Source organism: Echiichthys vipera, assembly GCF_963691815.1.
Source record: "Echiichthys vipera genome assembly, chromosome: 20".
In the NCBI taxonomy this organism is placed as follows: Eukaryota; Metazoa; Chordata; class Actinopteri; order Perciformes; family Trachinidae; genus Echiichthys; species Echiichthys vipera.
Genome location: NC_139845.1, coordinates 25,410,966 through 25,435,069, shown reverse-complemented (window position 1 = coordinate 25,435,069; position 24,104 = coordinate 25,410,966). Strand labels below are relative to the sequence as shown.

Genomic DNA, 24,104 nt, shown 5'->3' with positions numbered 1-24,104 from the left:
AAACCCGCAAATGTTTTCTTTACATTTACTACTAACCAATATATTTTTTATGGAAAAGCAATACTTTCATTCTGTAGCCCTCAAAACACCATGTGAGTGTATTATTTTAAAAAAAACTCTATAGCTTTTAATAAAGATTCTACATATTCAACCTTTCAGTACATTAGATGGAAAAAAGGGGATAGCAATAACAATATTAAAAAGCAATAGCATAATACAAAGGCGAATAAAAATAATAATAATGATAATAATGTGATGATTTGAGGCAGATTTAAGTGACTCGGATCCTAGAATGAACGGACTCCTTCCTCACTCTCTCTGCGCATGTCTGCCCCTCCACCTTCATCAGCGCGAGGAGCTGAGCTCGAGGGGGAGAAAGGGAGAAAGGGAGGCGACCGCACGAATACAATGAGCTCACAAACCGGCAGCGACATCCCGAAGGCAGACTACCTCCGATCCGAAGCGAGCTGTTGGCCACACTCCCCCGTCTCCTCTTCTCCGGAAGCCGGCCAGCTGAGCAGGAGGCGGGACACCCAGACCACCAGCGGCAGCGTCATCCCGGAGGAGAGCGGCAGCAACCGGCCCCTGGTCTCCTCCTCGGCAGCGGCCGCCCCCCGCATCATGACATCGGGGGAGTTCATGCAGAGCGCTCCCCTGCTGGCGCACAGGTCCAAGAGGAGCCTGCTGTACAAGGCGCTCTGCTTCCTGCTGCTCGTCCTCCAGGGCGGCGTCCTGGACTTCTACCTCATCATCTTCACGGACCTGTACTGGTGCTCGTGGATCGCCACGGACCTGGTGGTGATCTCGGGCTGGGGGATTTTCTTCATGAAGAACGCGCGGAGCAAGAGGGAGCGGGCCTGCGGCTTCCACCAGAAGAGCTCCATGTTCGGCTGTAACCTGGGGGAGTTCACCTACGCCTACCTGGCCTGGCTCATATATGTGATCGCCTGCACCCCCAAGGTGGTGCTCGTCCTGGAGACGTCCATCCTGGACCTGATCGAGCTCAAGGTTCCGTGCGGGGTGACCGGCTTCAAGATCGTCGCGCTGCTGTCTGCGCCGCTGCTCTTCTGCCTCATCAACGCCATCATCGAGGACCCGAACGGGGCCACGCGGCACCACTCCCGCAGCTGCTTCATGAGCACCTGCGTGGACCTGCTGGACAGCTTCAGCCTGGTGGAGATGCTGCTCAGGGGAGAGATCCCCACCGCCTACCTCAAGTACACCGTTGTCTCGGTGTATTTCGTGGCCCTGGCCGTGCCGGTGGTGTGGCTCTACGAGCTGACGGCGTCGGAGCTGCGCTGCCGGTGGCTGTGGGCCCGCTTCTGCACCGGCACGCTGGTCAACGCGCCCCTGCTCGTCGTCAGGTGTTTCCAGGTGTACGTCTACAGGATGCCGGTGTCCGTGTTCATGTTCAAGAACATCTTCTTCCTGGGCTGTCACCTCCTGGAGCTGCTGGAGCAGTGCGCGGCGGTGCGGGGGGTCCGGAGGCTGGCCGGAGGCACCAACCCGGCACAGTTCTCACACTGCGTGTCCGAGAACGACATGTGTCCGCACGGATACGTCAACACCCTGGCCGTCACACAGTCCTAGAGCCCCCCGGTCCGGGGCCCAGGGTCCGGGGCCCGGGGCCAGGAATCTGTGGTAATGCGTTCACACACAGCTGGAAATGGGAAAATCCACCTGGGGTTCCGAATTACAACAACCACCACCACCACCAGCTCATGATACAGACGAGAGTGAGGTCCGTAATTGTGCTCACTGTACTATTAAAGAGGATCACACAGTTCAGTAAGAGGGGAGAGGAAAACTCCAACTAATTATCCAGAAAAACGGATTTCAACCAAATGACATAAAGAGAGGAAACCAGAGTCAGTCATCTGCTGTGGTGAGAGGTGGAGGTGTGGAGGTGTTTTTCTCAGAACAACTGCAGGATTATGGCAAAAATCACAACAACTATTTTCACAATTATCAAACACGATTACTCATCCACTTTGGAGGCATTGTGCAATTATTGAAACACTTTTTAGCAGTGGACTTTTTAAACTTTAAATATAATTCAACTGAAAAACATGTAAGAAATTTATGAAAAATGAAGACTAAATATATATATATATATATATATAATATATATATATATATATATTATATATATATATATATATATATATAAAACAGCAGTCTTCCCTCAGTAGTCTTTCTACGGTGGCCGTGAGAGCTCACCCCACTGTAGCTTAAGAAAACATCTTCATCAGTTTGGGCAGCATTTAGAAGACATGCTGTAAATACCACAACACAACACATTGAGGGAAAGCGTTGCAAATAATAGTATGGTTGTACAAACGTAATATTCTATGATTCCACCGTGCAAACGTGCTACACTTGTCTACACGTGTTGGCTGAGTTCCAGCATCTGCAGCCCTGGTGCTGTCGCCGCCGTGTCAGCAGTTACAGTGCAGAATCATCCCAGGGTCTTTTTTGGCACTTACATACATCAAATAAGCCATCGAGACAGTTTATTTTGTGTATAAACTATTAACGGAGAAATCCCACAGAGTGGCTAACAGCTGGACGTGGCTAACAGGGGTTAGCTCGGGGCAGTACTGTGAAGGCATTGAAACGTCTTTTTAACCACTAATACTGCTGAAAATAACAGCAAACCTCTGCAGCAGCATGAGAAGAGTCCTTACACAGAAAACAAAGCACCAACAACGTAGTTAGTGAACCCAGAGTTTATTAAAAGAGTGTTTTAAAGACTTACCTACTGGCCCCTGTACCAGCTCCTCTCATAGTAAAGTCCATTCAAGTGGACTACCAAAGTCAATCCCAAAGGAAGAAGCCCATTGGTGCTTTGTTTTCTGTGTAGGGAATCTTCTCATGCTGCTGCAGAGGTTTGCTGTTATTTTCAGCAGTATTAGTGGTTAAAGACATTTGAATGTCTGAATGGATTATTTGATGTATGTAAGTGCTGGAAAAAGACCATGGGATGATTTTACGGCAGAATTACACTTTAATTCAAATCTTTACCATGGAGGTGGACTGCTAGAAAAATGTAAACGTTGCCATTTTTGAAACAGTGTGATACGTTGTTGAAGGCACGGACACACTGCTGACAGGGAAGTGTTGACAGCAGCTCAGAGGTGCTGTCCTCAGGATGGAGCTGCATGCTTTGAGCTCTGTTCTAATTTGGCTCTTAGCTTCCAGTCGTCCCACGCCTGTCAGCACATTGATGACACCAACATCCATCTCTTCACAGGACTTTGGGTGAAACTAAATCAGCAGAGTCAAAACGCTGGTGAACACATGCTGAATTCCAAATGCACCTCTTACAGAGTGTATGTGGACATGTATGGACAGTGCTGACAACACAGCTGATTGTGAGCTGTGCCACCACACTGACTCCACAGCTTGGAGTAACAGTAGGTGGAGTCGGTCATGTCATGGTCACTGTCCTCCATGATGAGCCGTTAGTAATGCTGGATCACAATATATTCAATGAGTATATGAAGATGTAAAGTGAAGACATTGTGCAATATGGCTCAGATGGGTGTGGGCTGAATGACTCATTGTTGATGGAGGTGAAGCGAATGACTGGACTGTTGGCCTCTGTGGGTGCTGGGTGGATGCAGGGCAGAGGCCGTGCCTTTGAGCAGAGCAGGAGCACTGATGAGGAAGAAAGTCCACCATAAACTACCAGAGTTTCGTCACGTTTGAACCCCTTTACTCCAAATCACAAATACTTGACATTCTTACTGATGTTGTCAAAGTGTGCTGTACTGTACTGTACTGTTAACCATGTTTGCCTAAATTCCAGTTGTTTCTCATCATTTCATTACAACATTGGAATTGAAAGTGCAGACCTGGGCCTGTGTTCCTAAAACATCTTCAGGTTAAAAGAAGCTCCTAGTTTTCTGATTTAGGAGGTACTCTTTCAAAAGAGGGCGTTTCATTCCTAACGTTAGATTTTTGTTCTAAGAGTATTTTACAAAGAGTTTTAGTGCTAAAACCAGCTGCTAAATCTGTGAAAAGTTAGCAGGAGTCAACATGACTTTAAGTGTAAGTCCAGTGCAAAATCATCCCATGGTCTTTTTCGGCACTTACATACATCACATTACATTTTTCATGTATAAAAACTATTAACAGAGAAATCCGGTAGAGTCGCTAACAGTCGGACGTGGCTAACACTGATTAGCTCGGGGGAATACGGTGAAGGCATTCAAACGTCTTTTTTAACCACTAATACTGCTCAAAATAACAGCAAACCTCTGCAGCAGCATGAGAAGAGTCCCTACACAGAAAACAAAGCACCAACAACGTAGTTAGTGAAGCCAGAGTTTATTAAAAGAGTTTATTTAAAAAAAGTGTTTTAAAGACTTACCTACTGGTCTTGTACCAGCTCCTCTCATAGTAAAGTCCATGCAAGTGGATTACCAAGTCAATCCAAAAGGAAGGAGCCCATTGGTGCTTTGTTTTCTGTGTAGGGACTAATCAGTGTTAGCCACGTCCGACTGTTAGTGACTCTCTTAATGGCTTTCTTGAAAGTGCCGAAAAAGACCATGGGATGATTTTACGTTGGAATTAAACTTTAAGTCACATGAGAGAAAATCACAAACAATCCTAAAATGGCTGCTGACAACGATCCTCCTGATAATCACCTCAACATCTTCGAAAGCTCATTAGCTCACCTGGTAGAGCAGGCCCGGCTTATACTCTGACCTGTGGCCCTGTTGCATTTCCTGTCAACCTTCAACTTTCAGATAAAAGCATAGGAAGCCTAAAGGAATGAAGGTCTTTTTAATTGACCTTTAAGGGTCCTAACACAGCGGCCGGCTAAAGAACAATCCTGCGTCTTGCTGCATTTGAACTGACCGTTCATAAATGTGTTCAGTTCCCCCAGAGCACTGTGACCTGCAGCTGTCAGCCATGAGCACACAGGTCACATGTTCCAGTGACTATCAAAGCGCTTGCCAGCATGGCTTCTCACTGCAGAACACTGTGACAATGCCACCTCGAGGTCAGCTGTGATTAGAGCATTGTGGCGAAAGGTTCAGTCATTCAGCTGTAGGCAACAAGCGGATTGTTTATTCTAAATAATAATAATACTCAATAATGATCATTATTATGTAGAACAATTAAATCGATAATGAAACAGTTTGACCAAGCTGTGGCTCCAGGGATCCAGACTCACATGGGGTTGCTGTTTATGTCAACTGCTTCAGTGCCTCTCAGCTTTGTTTCTCATGTTGCACAGCTTCTCTTTGTTTATTGCTTACCATATATTGCCAAAGTATTTTCAAATGTTATATTTGATACTATTTGTGTTATTTCCTTGTGCCAGTAACTGACTAACCTTTGCATACGTATCCTCTGCTGTTGGAAAGGCTCGCTCAGTCTTGATTTGCACATGAAGCTGACCAGTTCAATCACATTCATTTAAAGGTTAAAGTGAAGCATGGTGGGCCTTTAACGCGCATGAACGAGCACAGTGCACAACCACACTGAAACTACCAAAGGCTTTCACGCACATGGATGCTCACAGGAGACAATCCTGCACACACACTCATGGTTTTCTTCTTTAGCCTACATGCAATGATAGAGTGAACTCTCCTGTCTTCTTATAGTTGCTTTCTTTTTCTTCAAACGTGTTTACAGGGAAAGGACAATGCTGTTGTTTACAGACACGATTACATTTACTGTAAAGTTGTGTGGTGTATATCTGTACTGATATAATCCGATCTATGTACTGTAGATGTAAGACAGTATTATGTGGTTGCAATCTGAAATAAATCTGAAGAAAGTACTGTACAAAGTGATTTGTATGTGATATTTATTATATTTATCACTATAACAGAGGAAAATCATTGACCGTGAAACAAAGATAAGTGCTTTTAGATCGGGAGCGTACCTAAGTTCCCCGCTTTTCACAGAAAGGGATCGATGTTCCCTGGGCTGTTATTTTTTGCACAATCAGTGCTGAATATCCCGGCAAATAGGCCTATGTAGACCCTTACTGTGACCTCTAACCCTGACCCTGACTGTAACCTCTAACCCTGACCCTAACTGTAACCTCTAACCCTGACCCTAACCTCTAACCCTGACCCAAACTGTAACCTCTAACCCTGACCCTAACCTCTAACCCTGACCCAAACTGTAACCTCTAACCCTGACCCAAACTGTAACCTCTAACCCTGACCCTAACCGTAACCTCTAACCCTGACCCTAACTGTAACCTCTAACCCTGAACCTAACTGTAACCTCTAGCCCTGACGGTAACCGTAACCTCTTACCCTGACCCTACACGTAACCTCTAACCCTAACTGCAACCTCTAACCCTGGCCCTAACTGTAACCTTTAACCCTGACCCTAACCGTAACCTCTAACGCTGAACCTAACTGTAACCTCTAACCCTGACCCCAACTGTAACCTCTAACCCTGAACCTAACTGTGACCTCTAACTTCTAACCCTGACCCTAACTGTGACCTCTAACTTCTAACCCTGACCCTATCTGTAACCTCTAACCCTGACCCTAACTGTAATCCCAATTTCTAACCCTGACCCTAACTGTAACCTCTAACTTCTAACCCTGACCCTAACCCTAACTGTAACCTCTAACTTCTTACCCTGACCCTAACTGTAACCTCTAACTTCTTACCCTGACCCTAACCGTAACCTCTAACCCTGACCCTAACTGTCACCTCTAACCTCTAACCCTGACCCTAACTGTCACCTCTAACTTCTAACCCCTCATTAAACCTCTTCTAAAAAAGCGGAGCCTAGATGCCTCTATTATCAACAACTACAGACCAATTTCAAATCTACCATTCATAAGTAAAATAATTGAGAAAGTTGTACTCCAACAACTAACTCACTTCTTGGCTTCTACTGGCTGCCACAACAACCTCCAGTCAGGATTTAGACCTTTTCATAGCACAGAGACGGCCCTTATTAAAGTTATAAATGACATCCGTCTTAACACAGACTCTGGCAAAACTTCAGTACTAATGCTATTGGACCTCAGTGCTGCATTTGACACTGTCGACCACTCAATACTTTTGGACAGGTTGGAAAACTGGGTGGGGCTCTCAGGCACAGTCCTAAACTGGTTCAAGTCATATCTACAAGATAGGAACTATTTTGTTTCCATTGGCGACTTTGTATCAGAACAAACCAACGTAACGTGTGGAGTCCCCAAGGTTCAATCTTGGGGCCGACTTTATTTAATATCTATATGCTCCCACTAGGACAAATCATGCAAAATAATAACATTGACCACCATTGCTATGCCGATGACACCCAAATCTATGTAGCGCTATCACCAAATGACTATCGCCCCATAGATCTTCTGTGCCAGTGCATTGAGCAGGTCAAACACTGGATGTGCCAAAATTTCCTTCAACTAAATGAGGATGTTTTTGGTGCTAAGAAAGAAAGGTCTAAAGTCATCCAACACCTTCAATCACTGTCCCTGAAAACCTCAAATAAAGCCAGAAATCTTGGGGTTATTATGGATTCTGATTTACATTTCAACAGTCACATCAAATCAGTAACAAAATCGGCCTACTATCACCTTAAAAATGTAACAAGACTTAGAGGGCTCATGTCAGCTCAAGACTTAGAAACACTTGTCCATGCCTTTATAACCAGTAGGCTAGACTACTGTAACGGTCTCCTTGCAGGTCTTCCCAAAAAAACTGTCAGGCAGCTACAGCTCGTTCAGAACGCTGCTGCTAGAGTTCTAACAAAGACCAAAAAATGTGAGCACCTTACACCAATTCTTAAATCATTACACTGGCTTCCTGTACGTCAGAGAATTGATTTCAAAATCCTCCTGCTCACATATAAATCACTTCATGGTCTAGGGCCGAGGTATATCACTGATATGCTCCCACTACATAAGCCTTCTAGATCACTAAGATCCTCTGAGACCAATCTGTTAGTGGTTCACAGAGTAAACTCAAATCAAGGGAAAGCGTCTTTCAGTCATTATGCAACAAACAGCTGGAATAAACTTCCTGAAGATTTGAGACTTTCACCCACTCTGACCACTTTTAAAACTAGACTGAAAACTTTTATGTTCACCTTAGCTTTCTGCTAAATCTTGGCACTTTTAACGTCCGCACTGTTTTGATTATTGTCTATGTTTTTATTCTCTTTGTCTTCCTGTAATGCATTTGAATTCATGACATGTTGTGCTGTGAAGCACTTTGAGTCTGCCTTGTGTATGAAAAGTGCTATACAAATAAAGCTGCCTTGCCTTGCCTAACCCTGACCCTAACCTCTAACCCTGACCCTAACTGTAACCTCTAACCCTGACCCTAACTGTAACCTCTAACTTCTAGCCCTGACCCTAACTGTAACATCTAACCCTGACCCTAAATGTAACCTCTAACTTCTTACCCTGACCCTAACTGTAACATCTAACCCTGACCCTAACTGTAACCTCTAACTTCTAACCCTGACCCTAACCTCTAACCCTGACCCTAACTGTGACCTCTAACTTCTAACCCTGACCCTAACCTCTAACCCTGACCCTAACTGTAACCTCTAACCTCTAACCCTGACCCTAACTGTGACCTCTAACTTCTAACCCTGACCCTAACCGTAACCTCTAACCCTGACCCTAACTGTGACCTCTAACTTCTAACCCTGACCCTAACCTCTAACCCTGACCCTAACTGTAACCTCTAACCTCTAACCCTAACTGTGACCTCTAACTTCTAACCCTGACCCTAACCTCTAACCCTGACCCTAACTGTAACCTCTAACCTCTAACCCTGACAAAATGCTGAATTAAATCTGCGAAGGCTTATGCGACCGGAGAACATAGGACCTGGGGAACATGGGGAGGACCCTGTTAGATCAATTATTCATTTGAAAAATACCTCAAAATACTCTCCCATGAATAAAAGTTCATATGCTGATTACACCTCAAAATATTTTCTGCAAAATTGAACTGCAGTAAAAAACAAAAACAAAAAAAAATAGCAATCTGAAGCCTCAATAGTGAACTCCAGTCAGTCCATCAGGGTAAGAAAAATGTTCAGCCATCATACGCGTTGGCTAACCATCTTCATTGTTGTCTGCACAAAACAACATGTACGCAGGGCCAGGTAAAGCCAGTGGAGCTGCAGGCCCCTCGTGACCCTCTGCCTCTGTGTGGCCTGGGTGTTTTAGTCAGTGCAAACTGGATTAAGAACAATATAAACTGAAAGAAATGAAAAGTTCACTTCAACTAGATTTGATAAGGGTCCTCCACAAGATGAACCTAGCATTTCAGAGTGCATTTAGTTATTGACAAATTGTTAAATGGTCACATTCTGTGTCAAATACAAACAAATTACATTTTATCAGTTAACACTTTCTCGTACTGTCTTTTTTGCATGTCTGTCTGTCATGGAAAATTTATAATAAAATCTATATACATTTTTTTAAAGAAATTGATCAATTGTGAACCTTGAGCTATTTAGGCCCCCTGAGGATCTGGTTACCTCCTGCCTGAGTGATGAGCCACAAACACTGTTCAGCTGCATTTCCTCTAAGGACCAACAGATGGTGGCACATCAATTCTTCTTCCATCCAACAAGTCCAACATCGCTCTTGAAATAGGTCAGTAATTTACCGGGTGAAACCATAGACTGTTTAAAAAAGGTTGAAACTCTAGTGTCCACTTGAGGCTGGATCCAATACAGATGAGCCCCCATAGACCTCCATGTTATAATGGCCAACTACAGCAGAAATAAACATGTTTGCAGCTGCTACAAAAACATCGTTGGCACTGGAAGAGCCCAAAAATATCTCTTAGAGATACTACTAGCAACAACAATTAAATGCATTACAGCAAGGTGGTTGAAGCCTGACCCTCCAACACACAATATTTGGACTGAAAAAAATCAAATATATAAAACGGAACAAATAACATACTCCCTGAGACTTCAAAAACATATATTCACTAAAAGGTGGAGCCCTGCTATGGGTATACTGTTATTTTATGTCTTTTATTTCAACTTGCTTTATTCTATTTTTCTTTTTCATTGTAGTCTCCGTCTCTTTTGCTGTACCATAACTGTTACCATCTGTACATGATTTTGAATGAAACTTAAATAAAAAGTAAGTTTAAAAAAAAAATTTGGTCTCTAGAGATAATTTCAATATTCCTGATAACTGTACTCTAAGGCTTCAAGTTCTGTATAATTAAGGGCATGGCTGCTTTGAGTGACAGGAGGATGCAGTCACAGGTGGTGAGCACAGACTCTCGGCTTCATTCGGCCCACCTCAGCTCCATCCATGCTCCACATCTTGGCCCTGTTTTTGATAAACAGGGAGACAGGCAGAGTCAGGCAGTGCCAAGGAGGCGACTGCCCCTGGAAGCTGTCTTGAGCCACTTTGAACTTCATTGCTGCTCTTCAGAAACCTATTGGTGACATCACAGAGACTACATACATATTTTATACAGTCCATGGGTCCAAATCTCTGCAAACCCAGGACAAAGATCCATTCAAACAAGCCTAAATAGAGAGTCCATTGAAAAAACTGACATGAACAAATCTACATGTGCTTTGCACAGCGTCTACTTCTTTGTTCTATAAAGGCATGGCCTCATTGATTTGTCTTCATCTGATCAAACAGCATATTAATGATATATGGGTTATTATATACAGAAACAAATAAGCCCCACGTTTTAATGCAGCTCTAAAGGCTCATTTCTGCTCCAGTAAATAGAGACATACTTTATCATCGTTCTAATCGTCTCTGCCCTCGTGTTTTAATGTGTCCTTTACGTTGGAATGGATGTTCAGCAAAACATCCTCTAGAGGGCGTCGTTCAGATTAAATATTTACTCCGAAAAAGTCTAAGAAAAACCCAACAACAAACATGGTGACGATGGAGGAGATAACGATCCTGCGTCTGTTGAGAAGGAGGTAAAATGGCGTCAGCATTGTAGACGGCGGTGGTCTATGAGACACTAAAGATGTCCCAGAGAGTGGACGGAGAATTACAAACATTGGTTTGACAGATGAGACAAAATGATGACGAATGTCACTTTCAGTATTTCAGGATGTCCGTCGGGGCTTTTGATGACTTGCTCACAGCACATTTTGTGTCCAGTGCCCGACACTGCCCCCACGATTTCAGGTAGTACTGCAACATTTGGTCCGTATCGGTGCACATCAGTAAGCCTGTGCAAAAATACGGAGGAAATGTATGCAGAGTATGGACAGAAGGCTCCGTCCGTATCTGTATCTAATGTAGAGCATAAATGAGCCTTTACACCCACCTACAGGCAGGTACTAATTGTGAAAGTCAGTAGAAGTATAGTACCCATTTCTGGGAGGTGGACTTTGACTGTGAGCATCACAGGTTCCATGTTCTTCAGGACCTATGTCGGAGTCTCCGAAATCCTTCTGAAACAGCTCCTCCTGCAGTCTTCTCAGAGCCAGCAGTGGATCCTCTTGGGAAGGGGATTCATGTTGGGAGGAAACTTTGGAGATGTAGCCTTGATCAGATCCACTACTTTGACCCTTTCCGCTGGGCTCCAGAACCTCGTCGTCCTCCATCTCCACAGGCTGGGAGTGGCTGATTTGGGATGGAGGGAAATATTCACTCTGCATTCTGGCACATAAGGGTTCTTGAGGTCTTGAGTCCAGGGAGTTCTGTAGGGCTGAATGTGCAGAGAGTTGGCTCATAGGTAGCAGGGAACCCTCTGCCTCATCCTCCGTGGGAATTTGACTGAAGGGTTCTTCCCCGAGGGTGACCCCGTTCTGTCTTGGTGGTCGCAAGTTGTTCAAAACAGACTCAACTTTGAACGCAGGCTGTGGCCTGGGTCTGTGAGGATACAGGTGGTCTGTCAACACTTCATCCAGCTGTGACACATCCTGATGTTTGCACCCAGAGCTCAACACTGGTGTAAGTTCTGCAACGAATGAGAGCTTGCACCTTGGGTTCAGTTCAGGTGTAAGGACATGAACGCTGTCGTCATTTTCATTGATTGCAACCTCACGGATGTAGACAGGAAGCCCATCTCTGATTTGAGGGACACACTCCAGGACTGGAGGGATCTGCAGCTGGTCAATAAGCAGGTTAGCCTCAGTCATGGCCTCCTCCTCACTGTCAACACACTCCTTCTCAAACCAGTCAGGATTGTCCAACTGGTAAGCCTGGAAGGTTTCAATGGCAATCTTCAGGCTTCTACCTGAGGGACAGTCGAAATATTCGTCCCCACCAATGCCCTTGATGTGGTTGACTTGACCTGGCTGATACTTCTCAATGTCTAGGATGCGGAAGTAGAGTTCTTCAAAATGCTTCATCAGCTTGTATTTGACTGCAATGTCAAAAACTGACGGCACGTCTTGTTCCCTGCTGATGTCATCAAAGTAAGCCACCATGTACTTGCCCAGCATGCCTGCCTGGTGCATGTCGGGTAGGAAGAGGTTAAGAAAAGGAGTGAGCATGTCGTCAGTAGGGGAGAGAACATCTTCCCTCAGTGTCACCCGACCTTGGCCGCACATGGCCCTCCACTTTGCCTGGACACCTTGCGAGCACAGCACCAGGATTTTGTCCGAAGGATTTTTAAGCTGTTGTCGTTGCCACTCGAGCCAGCGAAGGCGCCCCACCATACCAACCGAGGTGGAGTCTAATAGGTCCACCAGCACCTTGGTGCCACACTTGGCCTGGAGGAAGGCGCAGAGATTTAGCACTATATCCCTGTAAAGGGGGTGATCCTGGGAGTAGATGACAAGGACTTTGGGAGGCTGTTTAAGGAGAGGCTGCCGCTGTATCGCACCACCATCAAGTGTTGGAGTCATACCAGGTTTGCCTGAAAATGCATCAGAGCACAGACAAATGCCATCAGCAAATTAAGAGTCATTTCAATACCATAACACTGAAAGCACAAGTGAAGTTTACTGAAAATATACAGTATATGTGACTAACCTGGCTTCTTGCAGAGTACGTACATAATAACTGCCATCACAACACACATAAACACCACTCCCGGGATGACAAATGTGTACACGGAGACACCAGGGGCTTCTGTTGGTGGTGCTGTGGAAATCATAACACAGTTCAGTGATTAGCATTTCCCATAGGGTGTTCAGTCATGCTGGTGGAGAGGTCCCAGGGATGGCACAGCTGGCTGGTTGCTTAGGTTTTCTTTAATGCCACTTACGTAGTTCACATCAAACATCTGATATCCACAGACACAGTCTGATTTGGTTTTGCCCACGATGGATGTCCATTTTAGTCCGCATGTAGCCCTTGTAGTCCAATGTGTAAATTACTTAACAACATCAGATTTTAAAACTGGTGTGTACATAATGTACAGAGTACAAAATATCTGACCTTGATATTGTATATTTGTAAATGATGTAATTATAACTAAGATCACAAGCTCATGCTGGTTAAACAGTTCTTTGAGATTTATTGTGTCTGAGTGCACACAGTCATCTGATCTCAATCCAACATGGTCTAGGCCTTTAAATAATGTGTAGAAAGTCACATAATTCTTTAATAGCCGAGTTGGTTCCCTCATGAGGAATCCTACTGACTTAGGTAATGTCTGATTTTTATCTAGAGCCATCATCAGGTAAAAATTTCCATTTTGTCGAGCTGAGCCAATCTTATTTATATACCCCCGATTTGCCTCAAGGTTCTGTTCTTTACAATCTGTACAGCATAAGACACCCTCTTTCCTCAAAACTCCCTCAAGAATCCTTTAACAGTGGAAAAAATAAAAGACTCACTCACAGGACCAACTGCTGTGAAAAGAAGCTGTGGCTGCCAGTCAGTTGGTCAGGAGCTTCACCAAGACTGACTGTGACCTTCTGTATTAATCTGTGCTCAGAGCTCAAGCAGCAGCAGCTCAAGCAGCAGCACAAGGAGAGGTCCTTGTGCTGCTGCTTATATTATCTGACTTGGTTGTGTTTTGTTAGGCTAAGGCCTAGTCCACACGAACACAGGTATTTTTGAAATAGAACTTTTATGGCCCCCGGTTAAAAAAATTCAAACAATGTTGACTTTAGAAAAAGTTCACCCTGGACTGTGGTTACAAAAAATATATATTTTCCGGAGCCCACAACTGTGGTTATGTGTGGGTGAACGGCCAAACCGCGCAGAGAAACACACACTTTCAAAAACACCTGAGTTCGTATGGGCGGGCCCTAAGAAGTCTTGAACCGTAATCCCCAGATAGAGCATTCAGTCACTCTCCTATTTAGCCATGATACTGGTAGTAAATGGACTTGTACTTATATAGCGCCTTTCTAGTCATTTGACTACTCAAGGCCCTTCACAGTGTTTGTCACATTCACCCATTCACACAGACATTCACGCTGATGGCAGTGGACATCTACATACCATCTAATCTGACCTAACCATTCAGACCACATTCACACACCCATGCGCAGCACGGGGAGCAATTTGGGGTTCAGTGTCTTGCTCAAGGACACTTCGACATGTGGACCGGGGGGAGATGGGGATCGAACCACCAATCTCTCAATCAGAGGACGACCCACTCTGCCACCAAGCCACAGCCGCCCCGTAGTCCATACCTGCCAATGTACCACAGATATTCAGAGTTGTCTTTCGACGGTCACAGTCATGTCCACATTGTGGGAAAAGAGGTTTGATCTGCAGTAAGGAATAGAATCATGTGATCATAGAGAATGCAGAGCTATTGCCAGATAAAAAAAAACACTTTAGTAATGCACTCACATCACTCAGAAAAACAGATTTGAAATGATTTACCTTTACATCAAACTGGCAGCATGATCTCGGCCATTTATCCAGGCTGAACATTACATTCAGGGTGGTCTGATTAGCCTAGAGAAAAGAGTTTTTTTTCATTTCACTGAGGCACAGTATTTAAGAGCACTGATCAGGACAAAGATGCCATAAGAACACAACTTCCATTTCATATATTTTTGACTATAATTCAGATAAATGCTATCATGCAGGCCTGATTATTGTAATTCTTTATATGTTGGTCCTGACCAGGGCTTGCTCCGCCACCTGCAGCTGGTGCAGAACGCGGCTGCTCGCCTTTTGACAGGCACTAAAGAACATCAACACGTCACCCCTGTCCTGGCCTCCCTCCACTGGCTTCCCATCCACTTTAAGATTAAGTGTTATTAATTATTTTTAAGATTTGAACTTGTCTGACTCCTCTATACCTGACTGAACTCATACAAGTCCGTAATCCAGCCAGAGATGTACGGTCATCCAGTGAGTTGTTGCTGGATGAACCTAGATCAAAATTGAAGACCAAGGGTGATGGTGCCTTCTCTGTGGCTGCTCCCAAACTCTGGAACAGCTTGATCCATTACATCATGGAGAGGTTTAAGCGTGCTTTAAAAAACACTTTTTTTTTTCTCTGGCCTTCAGATCCACAGGGACGTCTAATCCAGCCTGGTTTAATAATAATATTATTGCACTTATTTATGATTTTATACTGTAGCCGTGCACGTATGTGTATGTGTATGTGTATGTATGCGCATATGTTTGTATATGTGCAGGTGCTAGGAGTATGTGTGATGATATGCATGTTTTCCTGTTTCTTGTACATGCATTCTTTTTGTTTCTGTCACTGCTCTGTGAAGCACTTTGGATGACTGGTACAGGTCTTTTAAACTGTGCTACATAAATAAAAGGGAACTTGAACTTGATAGAGACCAAAATTTAGCCTATAGAACATCTTCAGATACAAACATTTAGAATTAGGGCCCATCCACACAGAAAAGCGTTTTGCTGTAACGGCACAACTTAAGTATGGTTTAGTCGACCATCTACAGCAGCCGGCATTATCGGAGCTTAAAACCGGTCTTTTTTGTAACCAGGTCCCAGAGTGGGAAGACCCATGGCGTTGTCGTTATGACGGTGAAACCGCATACTTTGTTAAAGGATGGTGTCATCGCCCCACCTCCGACCCAGAGAGATGGACCCATAGACCGTTTACTGAACTGGACTCTGAGCCACATGCATGGGAATGAATTAGGCCAACCACAGATTTCTCCCGTTTCCCTGATGCTCTGAATAAGGAGCTTAACTGCTCTCTAGTCTCTTTTTTTAAATCAAGTTCTAAGGTGTGAAAAGTCTCTAAATGTAGTGAGAAAGTGGCGCCTGTGAGTGCTTTGGGGCAGGGAAGGGGCTCCCAGCAGCACCCTCTGCTTGTTGAGGACCCAAATGCAGAGGGATTGGTGCATCAGAGTCCAAAACCGTACAATATAACACCAGAAACAGTGGACAGATTTCTCTCTAGGATGGAGGCGGTTACGGCGCCACATCCAGGTCTGGCATGTGTACTACAGAGTTTTTAGTCTGCTTCACTGGTTTCATGTGGACGCAGATATTTCTTGAGTCGAGACCGTGTGGACAGAAAACTTTTTAAGAACGACAGAGAAAAAGAGTTTTTCGATCTTGTGGATGTACCCTTTTAAATGATATGCAAATATAATGGGCAGCCATTTCTACAATCAGTAGAAAAATAGTGCAGAGAGAGGCAGGACACAGTTTCCTGTATTGCCATATAAAAACTGGGGTAAAAACTAGGCACAGGGTACAGCACACAGGATGCTGTAATGAGCACATACAATAATGTTCTGGGTCAAATCACTGAAAACAAAGAATCTTCTATGTGAGACAGCCTACTGCAAACAAGTACTACTCATATACAAAATGTGCAGCAGGATGTGACCTACCCTGTATAGAAGGTTATAATGTTGAGTAGTTGAGCAGCTGACAATAACCATGTACTCCTCACAGAGTGTGTCAGGAGTGAAGCTGACAGCCAGTGCAGGTCTTCCGTTGACTGCAGTGATCGGAGCCAGACTTATGTTAGGCTGCCATAGACTTCCTACAGTACAGTAAGACAACATGTTAGAACTGTTTTTTATGATTTGCTCACTCTAGCTGGACTTTAAATATCAGGGACTCACCTCTTTCGATGCAAAATTGAGTCATCTTCATTGTGGGATCTTGACAGCCTGAGAAAAGCAGAGCATTTTCATCAAAGTCAAATCAAGAGGACTCAAAGTTCTGTTGGATTGACAAAATCTCCCTAATTTGTTTTTTTCACCTAACAGAAAGTTGTCTTTGAGTAGGAAATTGCGTAAGAGTTGTATGAATAATCTCATGCTGTAGTCTTCTGTTGGCAGATGTCAGATCTGTATGCTGCCTACAGTTTTCTAAAGCCCCTATAGTGACCTTTTCAGATACTTGACACTTGGGTATAGTGCATTGTTTCCCCTACCCTTAAGGATACCTCTGATCCCTTTCCATCCTATGGAACAGCTCTATACTTTGTCATTTTAGTAAACAAACTAAACAGTCTCATGTTATTGATCTTATTTTCTTATTTACACGACAGCATGTACATTCGGTCTCTACATGGTTGAGTTTTTACAATTCTCAGAAAACTCGACAGCGTTGGGGATTCACTTGTTCAAAGATTGTTTGTTAAATTGTTTGGGAAAGGCTCCACTCCTAACGGGAAAACGAAACTGAAACTTATCAAAGATCCTTTTTTAATTTGTTTGAGAAGATGACTCCTACAAAAAACAACTAAAACAGAATTTACAAACTGAAATTCTTTCTTTATTTTGTTGTGCTTGAAACTATAAAGTGATTTTTGATTTAACGTTGTTCTTTTTCTGTCGGAGAACATTATTTGGACTTTTTAGACAATTATCTAAAAGACATTTTCTGATGCTGTGTGTGGCTCATTGTGCAATACACTGATTTAAACTGAGTTTGCATTGTGGCTCTGATTATTGCTCATATAATTGTGATCCTTCTGTCTGGTGATTTGTAACACCTTTTAACACTAATTTATTTATCCATGTGGGGATTGACCTTTCAATACGAACCTAACCATTCAATTGTCTGATTAAACACCGACTGGCACGCTAACAAAAGAACATTCAGGCAATCCGCTACTGTGCGTTGGAAAAACATGAAAACCAGGATTCCTTTAAGTTTTTTTGTCATTCGAAGTCGAAGTTCGACGCAACAAAAAGCGACTGTTCAGCGTAAACAACAAGGAGGCTTCCACAGATGAGATGAGCGCAGCTAAAAAGCAGCTGCTCACTTACTCTTTTCTCTGTGATCCTTCTGTTGAATATGGACCGGGCCGGAAAATATCCTTTACCCACATGTTGTTTACTTTCTGAGCTTTGCCTCTACGTTATTAGTACGGCATACGCTTCGTTGATCTGATTGGTTGATTTGGCCCGTATGTTGGTGTTGGACAGATGATGTATCCAATCAGCAACCAGTATTTTTACCTCTTCCCATAAGATCTCCAAACCAGAGTTCCCAGATTGATATGCAGAAAAATGAGAATCACTCCATCTGGAGGAGTCAGGTTACCAAGCCACAGCCAGTCTGGATGAATTACTTGACATTGTCCACAAGACAGTATTTTGCTATCTCAGCTAGCTAACAATTTGTCCACATCAACAAGCAAGCTAACATTAGCTAATCTTAGCAGACCTTCAGCCAGCCTCAACTCCCTAGTATGGGAGAACTGATCCCGGACCACCGGAAGTCCGACTCCCCGTCAGATCAGCAAACTACTTGCTACTGTTACTGGAGAGATGCTTACCGTAGCTCCATCTCAGGGCCGCCGCTGCAAAATGTATAACGGAAACAAGCATGTGTGGACTGTGGTGGGCACTGGTCGTTTGTTGATGTTAGCGGACTCCATTTCTAAGCTAACGTTAGCTAATATTGCACACTGTTGGTCGTAGCGGAGTTAAAGAGAGGAAAGATACATATCCTTTGGATTTTCTCAGAATATTAGTCACTGAGAAGTCCACATAGAAGTCAGTCTACACGCAGTTATAGGCAAACCAGAAAGTCAGGGAAGTCACGTAAAAACCTGTTCAACCATTGGCAATTAAAAATTATGAAAAAATGTAAAAGCTTACACACAGAACCTTTAAAATCAAACTGGACTCACTCATGACCTGGACTAAACAGTGACAGGAGCATAGACAGAACAGACATAAGGTGTTTTTATACAGACAAGCCATCACATTGCAAAGGCTGCAATTTGCCGTCATGTCTATGTGAAACCGTGGCATAATATTCCCCTTTTCCCAAAAGCCGGCTTTCTGTGATAGGCGTAAACATGTGATGTGCATGAAGCACATATGTCTGAATACGCGGACCAGGCGGTCAAAAACCGGCTTGATTTCTAGTGTAAAAACACCTATAAACTCAATCCAATCAAACAATCAACTGCTGTTTTTTACTTCCACTCACCAGGAACGGCGACATAAGCGCTGACGTCGTAGCTGCTGTGGCCCATCTCTGGTTTGGGGATGTTGAAGACAGAGACCCAGTATGTCTCACCAGGGTCCAACACCAGCATATCAGCTGAGAATGACCACTGAAAACACAAAATGATATTGTCTGCAGAAAATTCCCCTTTGACCACTGATTTGACCTATTACAAACTGTTAGCAAAAACAACACTGTTGCTCGGCTTTACGTAAAGCTATGCAGCTGTAGCTAGAGTATGCTTCAGAACTGATATTGATATTTTCATCTACATTAAATTCCGTAAGATCGATTGAGTGTAGGGAAAGTATGCTTGAGAATTGGATAGGTCTGTATTAAGAAACAACAGCGTGCATCTCAGCTTTCGTTCATGGGGTTTCCTATAGAGAAATATAAGCATTTTCATTCTGTAAATAAGTTCCATCTCTGATTGTAGCCGTTTCCACAGAAAGAACATGCGCCTGATCATTAAAAACTGTGACCTAGATCAGCTTAGTTTGAAATGGTCTGCTGTCTCTACTGTTTGTTGTTAGTGTTGATGGATTGGTGGGGTTGTGTGTAACCTCAGACCATTTCTTCTGGGTGAAGTGTGATTTTCACTAAAAAACCCCATCATCTGAGTCATCTGATCTGAAAAACCTACAATAATATGAAACATGTGCTACCTGTATGTGTTAAAGTTCTTGATTATTATATTATGTCCACTCTCTTACCTTTTCCCCAGATGGACTTCTCATTGTAAGTTTGTCTTTAAAAGAATATCGGACACACAGGTTCTGGTTGGTGAACGTTACCAGAACATGAAGCTCTGTGGCTCTCAGCTCACGAATGCTGCCTGAGGACAAACACAGCAGAGGTCACTTACTGTCTTCACTCCATCACATCCAGTGAAGCTACACTAAAATCATCATATGGAATTTACAAATGATTAAATGTCCGTTTAATCTGCTGCTCCTTCTTGCATCTTTTATATGTAATACTTGCGACAGCAGACTGACTCACCATCATCCTTTATCTTCCAGTTAGCCAGAAGTACCGGCTGTAGGTGTCCTGCTTCGTCCTGCCTGGTGTCCACAGACACCTGCAACCCCTCTGGACCACTGGGAGTGTACTGATGCACATCCATCCACTTACTGTCCATACAGTTACCTGCACACACATACACACACGCTGAATGTCAGAGCTAGGTAACCTACAAAATATTGCTAACCCAAATTATTATTATAACCCTTCACAATCCAACCTGAAGTGTGAATGTTAGGTTACAGAATACTCAACAGCACTGTGTTCAAAAAATGAGAACAGTGGGTTTAAAGAAGAGTCAAATCCACTCACTTGTGGTGACTGTACACCTCAAACCCTGTGGCAGGAAAACAAAACAAAGGAGAATTTTAGTTTCATCAATCTTAAAATTAGAAACAGATTTGACACACTTCATGAAACTGGGATCAACTTGATCTTCAGCATCACTTCCTGAGAGAAGGCAGAAGTCTTCTCTTGCAAACGCGTTCACATTTTTTCATTGGTTTCATACTTTTTTTTGAAACATTTGACACAGATCTCAGAAAAAACAAAAACTGTGTTACACAAAAGGAAAGTATCTGTTCACAGCTGATATAAATTACTTTCATAATTATGAAACTCTAATGCAGTAAGAGTCAGTCAGGAAAAGCCCCCACCACAGCCACTTCCTGGTTGATCCAATGAGGAAGAGCCAAAAACTGCAGTTCACTGAGAGTCCACTAGGGGCAGGTTTCATAATAGAGCAGTTTCTCATTGACACCCATGTTAAGCATGCCGTTTTGACAGCATCATTAAACCTGTTTAAGGCTTGGGACAAAAAAAACATCCTAGTCTGTATGTTTAGGTCACATCTCCATGACAACACTGAGGGGGGTGAATTATTTATTATTTACCAGGCTAGTTTTTATTTTATTGGAGGTTAAAGATTATGAATAATTAGGGGCGTGGTCTCTTGAGTGACAGCTAGCCTCTGACCCTCACTTCTCCTCGGAGGTAAACGTCAGCCAGATGGACGTATCCCCCTCCCCCCAACGTCACATAGATGCCCTTTTTTGGTAAGAGGAAATGAGGCGGAGTCAAAGTCTAATAAGATGGAGACTCCCGTAGGTGAGGACGATTGGATCAAGTTGAGGGAACGGACCCTGACGGGTATGCTACGTCCATATTTTATACAGTCTATGGTCTGGAACAAATGGACTGAATGTGAAGTTGTGAGTATTTCATCTCTTGATTTTGTTTTGCAGATATTTCTAGCCATAAGTGTCCTTTTTTTTTTTTTAAATGACTCAATCAATTATCAAAATAGTTGTTAATAGTTAATTTAATAGTTGACAACTAATGAATGAATGGTTGCAGCTCTGATGAATTAGCTGCTAAGCTTTAAATTGTCCATCTAACAGCGTTTGTTACACCTCAATTTCTACAGTGTTACATGTAAAACGAATCCCAACGCGATCTGTCATTAAACCACAAACCGTATCTTATCACTCTATGGCCACATGGCAGTGGTGTAAGAAGTACTCAGAGTACTGTAGAAATACTCCGTCACAAATAAAAGTCCTACATTCAAAATGTTATTAAGTAAAAGTACAAAAGTATCAGCAACAAAATGTACATGTAAGTACAAAAAGTAAAAGTAGTCACTGTGCAGAATGGCCTATTAGATTATAATTATTGATAGAATCATGTAAATATCACTTTAATGTTGCAGATGATGTATTTATTTTATATACTGCTGTGTTGCTGAATCTATAACAGTATATATTATTTCATTTGTTGATAATATTTTATATTAATAATCTGTAAAGTAAATAGTAACTAAAGATACCAAATAAATGTAGTGTAGTAAACAGTAGAATATTTCCTCTAGTGTAGAAATCTAAAGTAGCATTAAAAAATGGAAATACTCGAGTAAAATTCCACTACCTCAGAACTGTACTGTAGTACAGTACTTAAATTGACTTAGGGACTTTCCACCAGTGCCGCAACAGGCTTTTTGAATATGCCATCTGCAGACAGCTGTCAAAGCATGTGGCGGTGCTTCTTTTCCAGTTTTACAATAAACTAACTGACTGAAATGTTTGTGATGCGACTGTGTAAGCTTCAGATTTGGTTACATATTCATTAAACTATATCAAGGAAATGCCATTATAATTGTTACACGTATATTTAGTTCATATAACAACATTATTCCCCACCAGCAACGCCCTTTCTGTTTCCAAAGAGTTGTGCACACTGTCAGTGGTGTATATAAATAAGAGTATGGTTTAAAAAACAGAGGAGAGTCGAGTCATTGAGTGAATGTACTGTTGAAGAGAGCACTCACTCCGCCCCCATCTTACCTGTCGGGAGCAGTTGAGAGGCGGCCATGATAAAACGCTCACTGCGGACGACAGCGACACACACATGGACACAACTAGTGCGAGAAGAACCATTGTGTCAGTCCCCGCCATTTAAAACCATGTCACACAGTGCTGAAGCAAGAAACTGGAGCGCAGACAGCCCTGTCAGAGCGACACTGGCGTTGGGGCTGAGTCCTGACGAACTTCCTGCTCTCTATGCAAATGAGCCGCTCTGTTTACAGTAAGTCACACCGTGCTGCCTTCACGTTACTTGGGAATATAGATAACTATTCTGTTGATTTGGGTGGTTTCCTATCCCTGTTGCACTATGGACATGAAATCACACATAGTCTACACATCACACCCACTTCACATTCCTCACATTCAGCACATACGCTTGTATGTGATGTAATTTGAATTTTAGGGCTTTGTATAAAAAAAGATTTGTATTGAAATAATGTATTTGTTTCCAACAGAATTTCCAAATCCTTGTTGTTATTTGCTAGTTTAAATAAATTAGCCACTGGCAGTGGCGTAGCTCAATGATCTGGGGCCCCCCTGCAGAGTGCAACCATGAGACCCCTCGCACAAACCAACATGGCCGACCAATCACCTTGCAGATTTATCCCCAGAGTTCCACATTCCTTGACTGGCTGACCAGCAATGCATTCAGTCTATGTGCCTACGTTACATTTACGTTTCGTGTATATGAAACAATGAATACCTTTTTTTGGAATAAATGTCATGGGAGTGCTGTCTAATTAGTGTCCATATTCATTTGTGTCAATATTTGTCCATGTCTGTTAAGAAACTGTGGGTTCATTAAACACAAAGGGCTTATTTCTACCAGCGCTAACCAATGCAGACATTACAGAACAGACATTTTTTCAAAAATGTATTCAGAACATCGCACGTACAGTTATAAAGAAAAGAATAATTTAGGCTTGGCCTAAGGCTGTATCGGGACAGGCAGGCAATAGGCTTCAACATGCCTGAACAGTGTCTCGCTAGTCTACAGATGCAGATTTATATTGTTTCTATTCTGCTCTGTAGCACTCTGAGATTGTTGAGTGTAAAGTGAAATACAAATAAAATGTATTATTATTATTATTATTATTACTACTACTACTACTACTACTACTAATCCAGGTCCTTACTTCAACATTGTTCATACATCACAATAAACAAGATTTTAGCCTTTTTCTTCTCCTCCTGGACACCACTTTCATTTTAGCTGTGTCTGCTTTTTTTAAATTCTACAAACTAACATGTATGCCCATGTACGGCCACGGGCGTGCGCACATGTACGAGAGCGAGCATCGAGGGGCTTGCGGGGGCTCCCCCCACACCAAGTTTGATTAATGTGTGTTGTCCTCATTATATAAGAAAATTATTCAGCAACAATCATATCCGCACAGATGAGGTATGTTCTAGCAGTGATTACCAGATTAAATCTGAATAAAGAG

At 43.0% G+C, this 24,104-nt stretch overlaps 2 protein-coding genes across 2 annotated transcripts; one reads left to right on the top strand and one right to left on the bottom strand.

Annotated features, from left to right (window-relative positions):
* Positions 1-324: 324 nt before the first annotated feature.
* On the top strand, positions 325-1,590 carry tmem121b (transmembrane protein 121B; the record flags this gene model as incomplete). The annotated part of the gene is made up of 1 exon (XM_083935431.1): positions 325-1,590. One exon carries the CDS (start codon positions 325-327, stop codon positions 1,588-1,590), a length of 1,266 nt encoding a protein of 421 aa, XP_083791557.1.
* Positions 1,591-9,974: 8,384 nt separating this feature from the next.
* il17ra1a (interleukin 17 receptor A1a) lies at positions 9,975-22,818 on the bottom strand. The gene is made up of 11 exons (XM_083935183.1): positions 22,639-22,818; positions 20,609-20,633; positions 20,276-20,422; positions 19,987-20,108; positions 19,256-19,382; positions 16,927-16,974; positions 16,690-16,844; positions 14,741-14,815; positions 14,545-14,623; positions 12,929-13,039; positions 9,975-12,812 (listed from the first exon to the last, which is right to left on the bottom strand). The coding sequence occupies exons 1-11, from the start codon at positions 22,747-22,749 to the stop codon at positions 11,287-11,289; spliced, it is 2,526 nt and encodes an 841-aa protein (XP_083791309.1). The 5' UTR covers positions 22,750-22,818; the 3' UTR covers positions 9,975-11,286.
* Positions 22,819-24,104: the final 1,286 nt, after the last annotated feature.

Excerpts from the sequence above, each read along its gene's own strand:
- il17ra1a (XM_083935183.1), bottom strand. The coding sequence starts at position 22,749 with ATGGCGGGGACTGACACAATGGTTCTTCTCGCACTAGTTGTGTCCATG. Across the intron at positions 19,383-19,986 it reads GAAGTCCATCTGGGGAAAAG|TGGTCATTCTCAGCTGATAT; the intron begins GTAAGAGAGTGG and ends TTGTGTTTTCAG. Across the intron at positions 12,813-12,928 it reads CGTACTCTGCAAGAAGCCAG|GCAAACCTGGTATGACTCCA; the intron begins GTTAGTCACATA and ends ATGCATTTTCAG.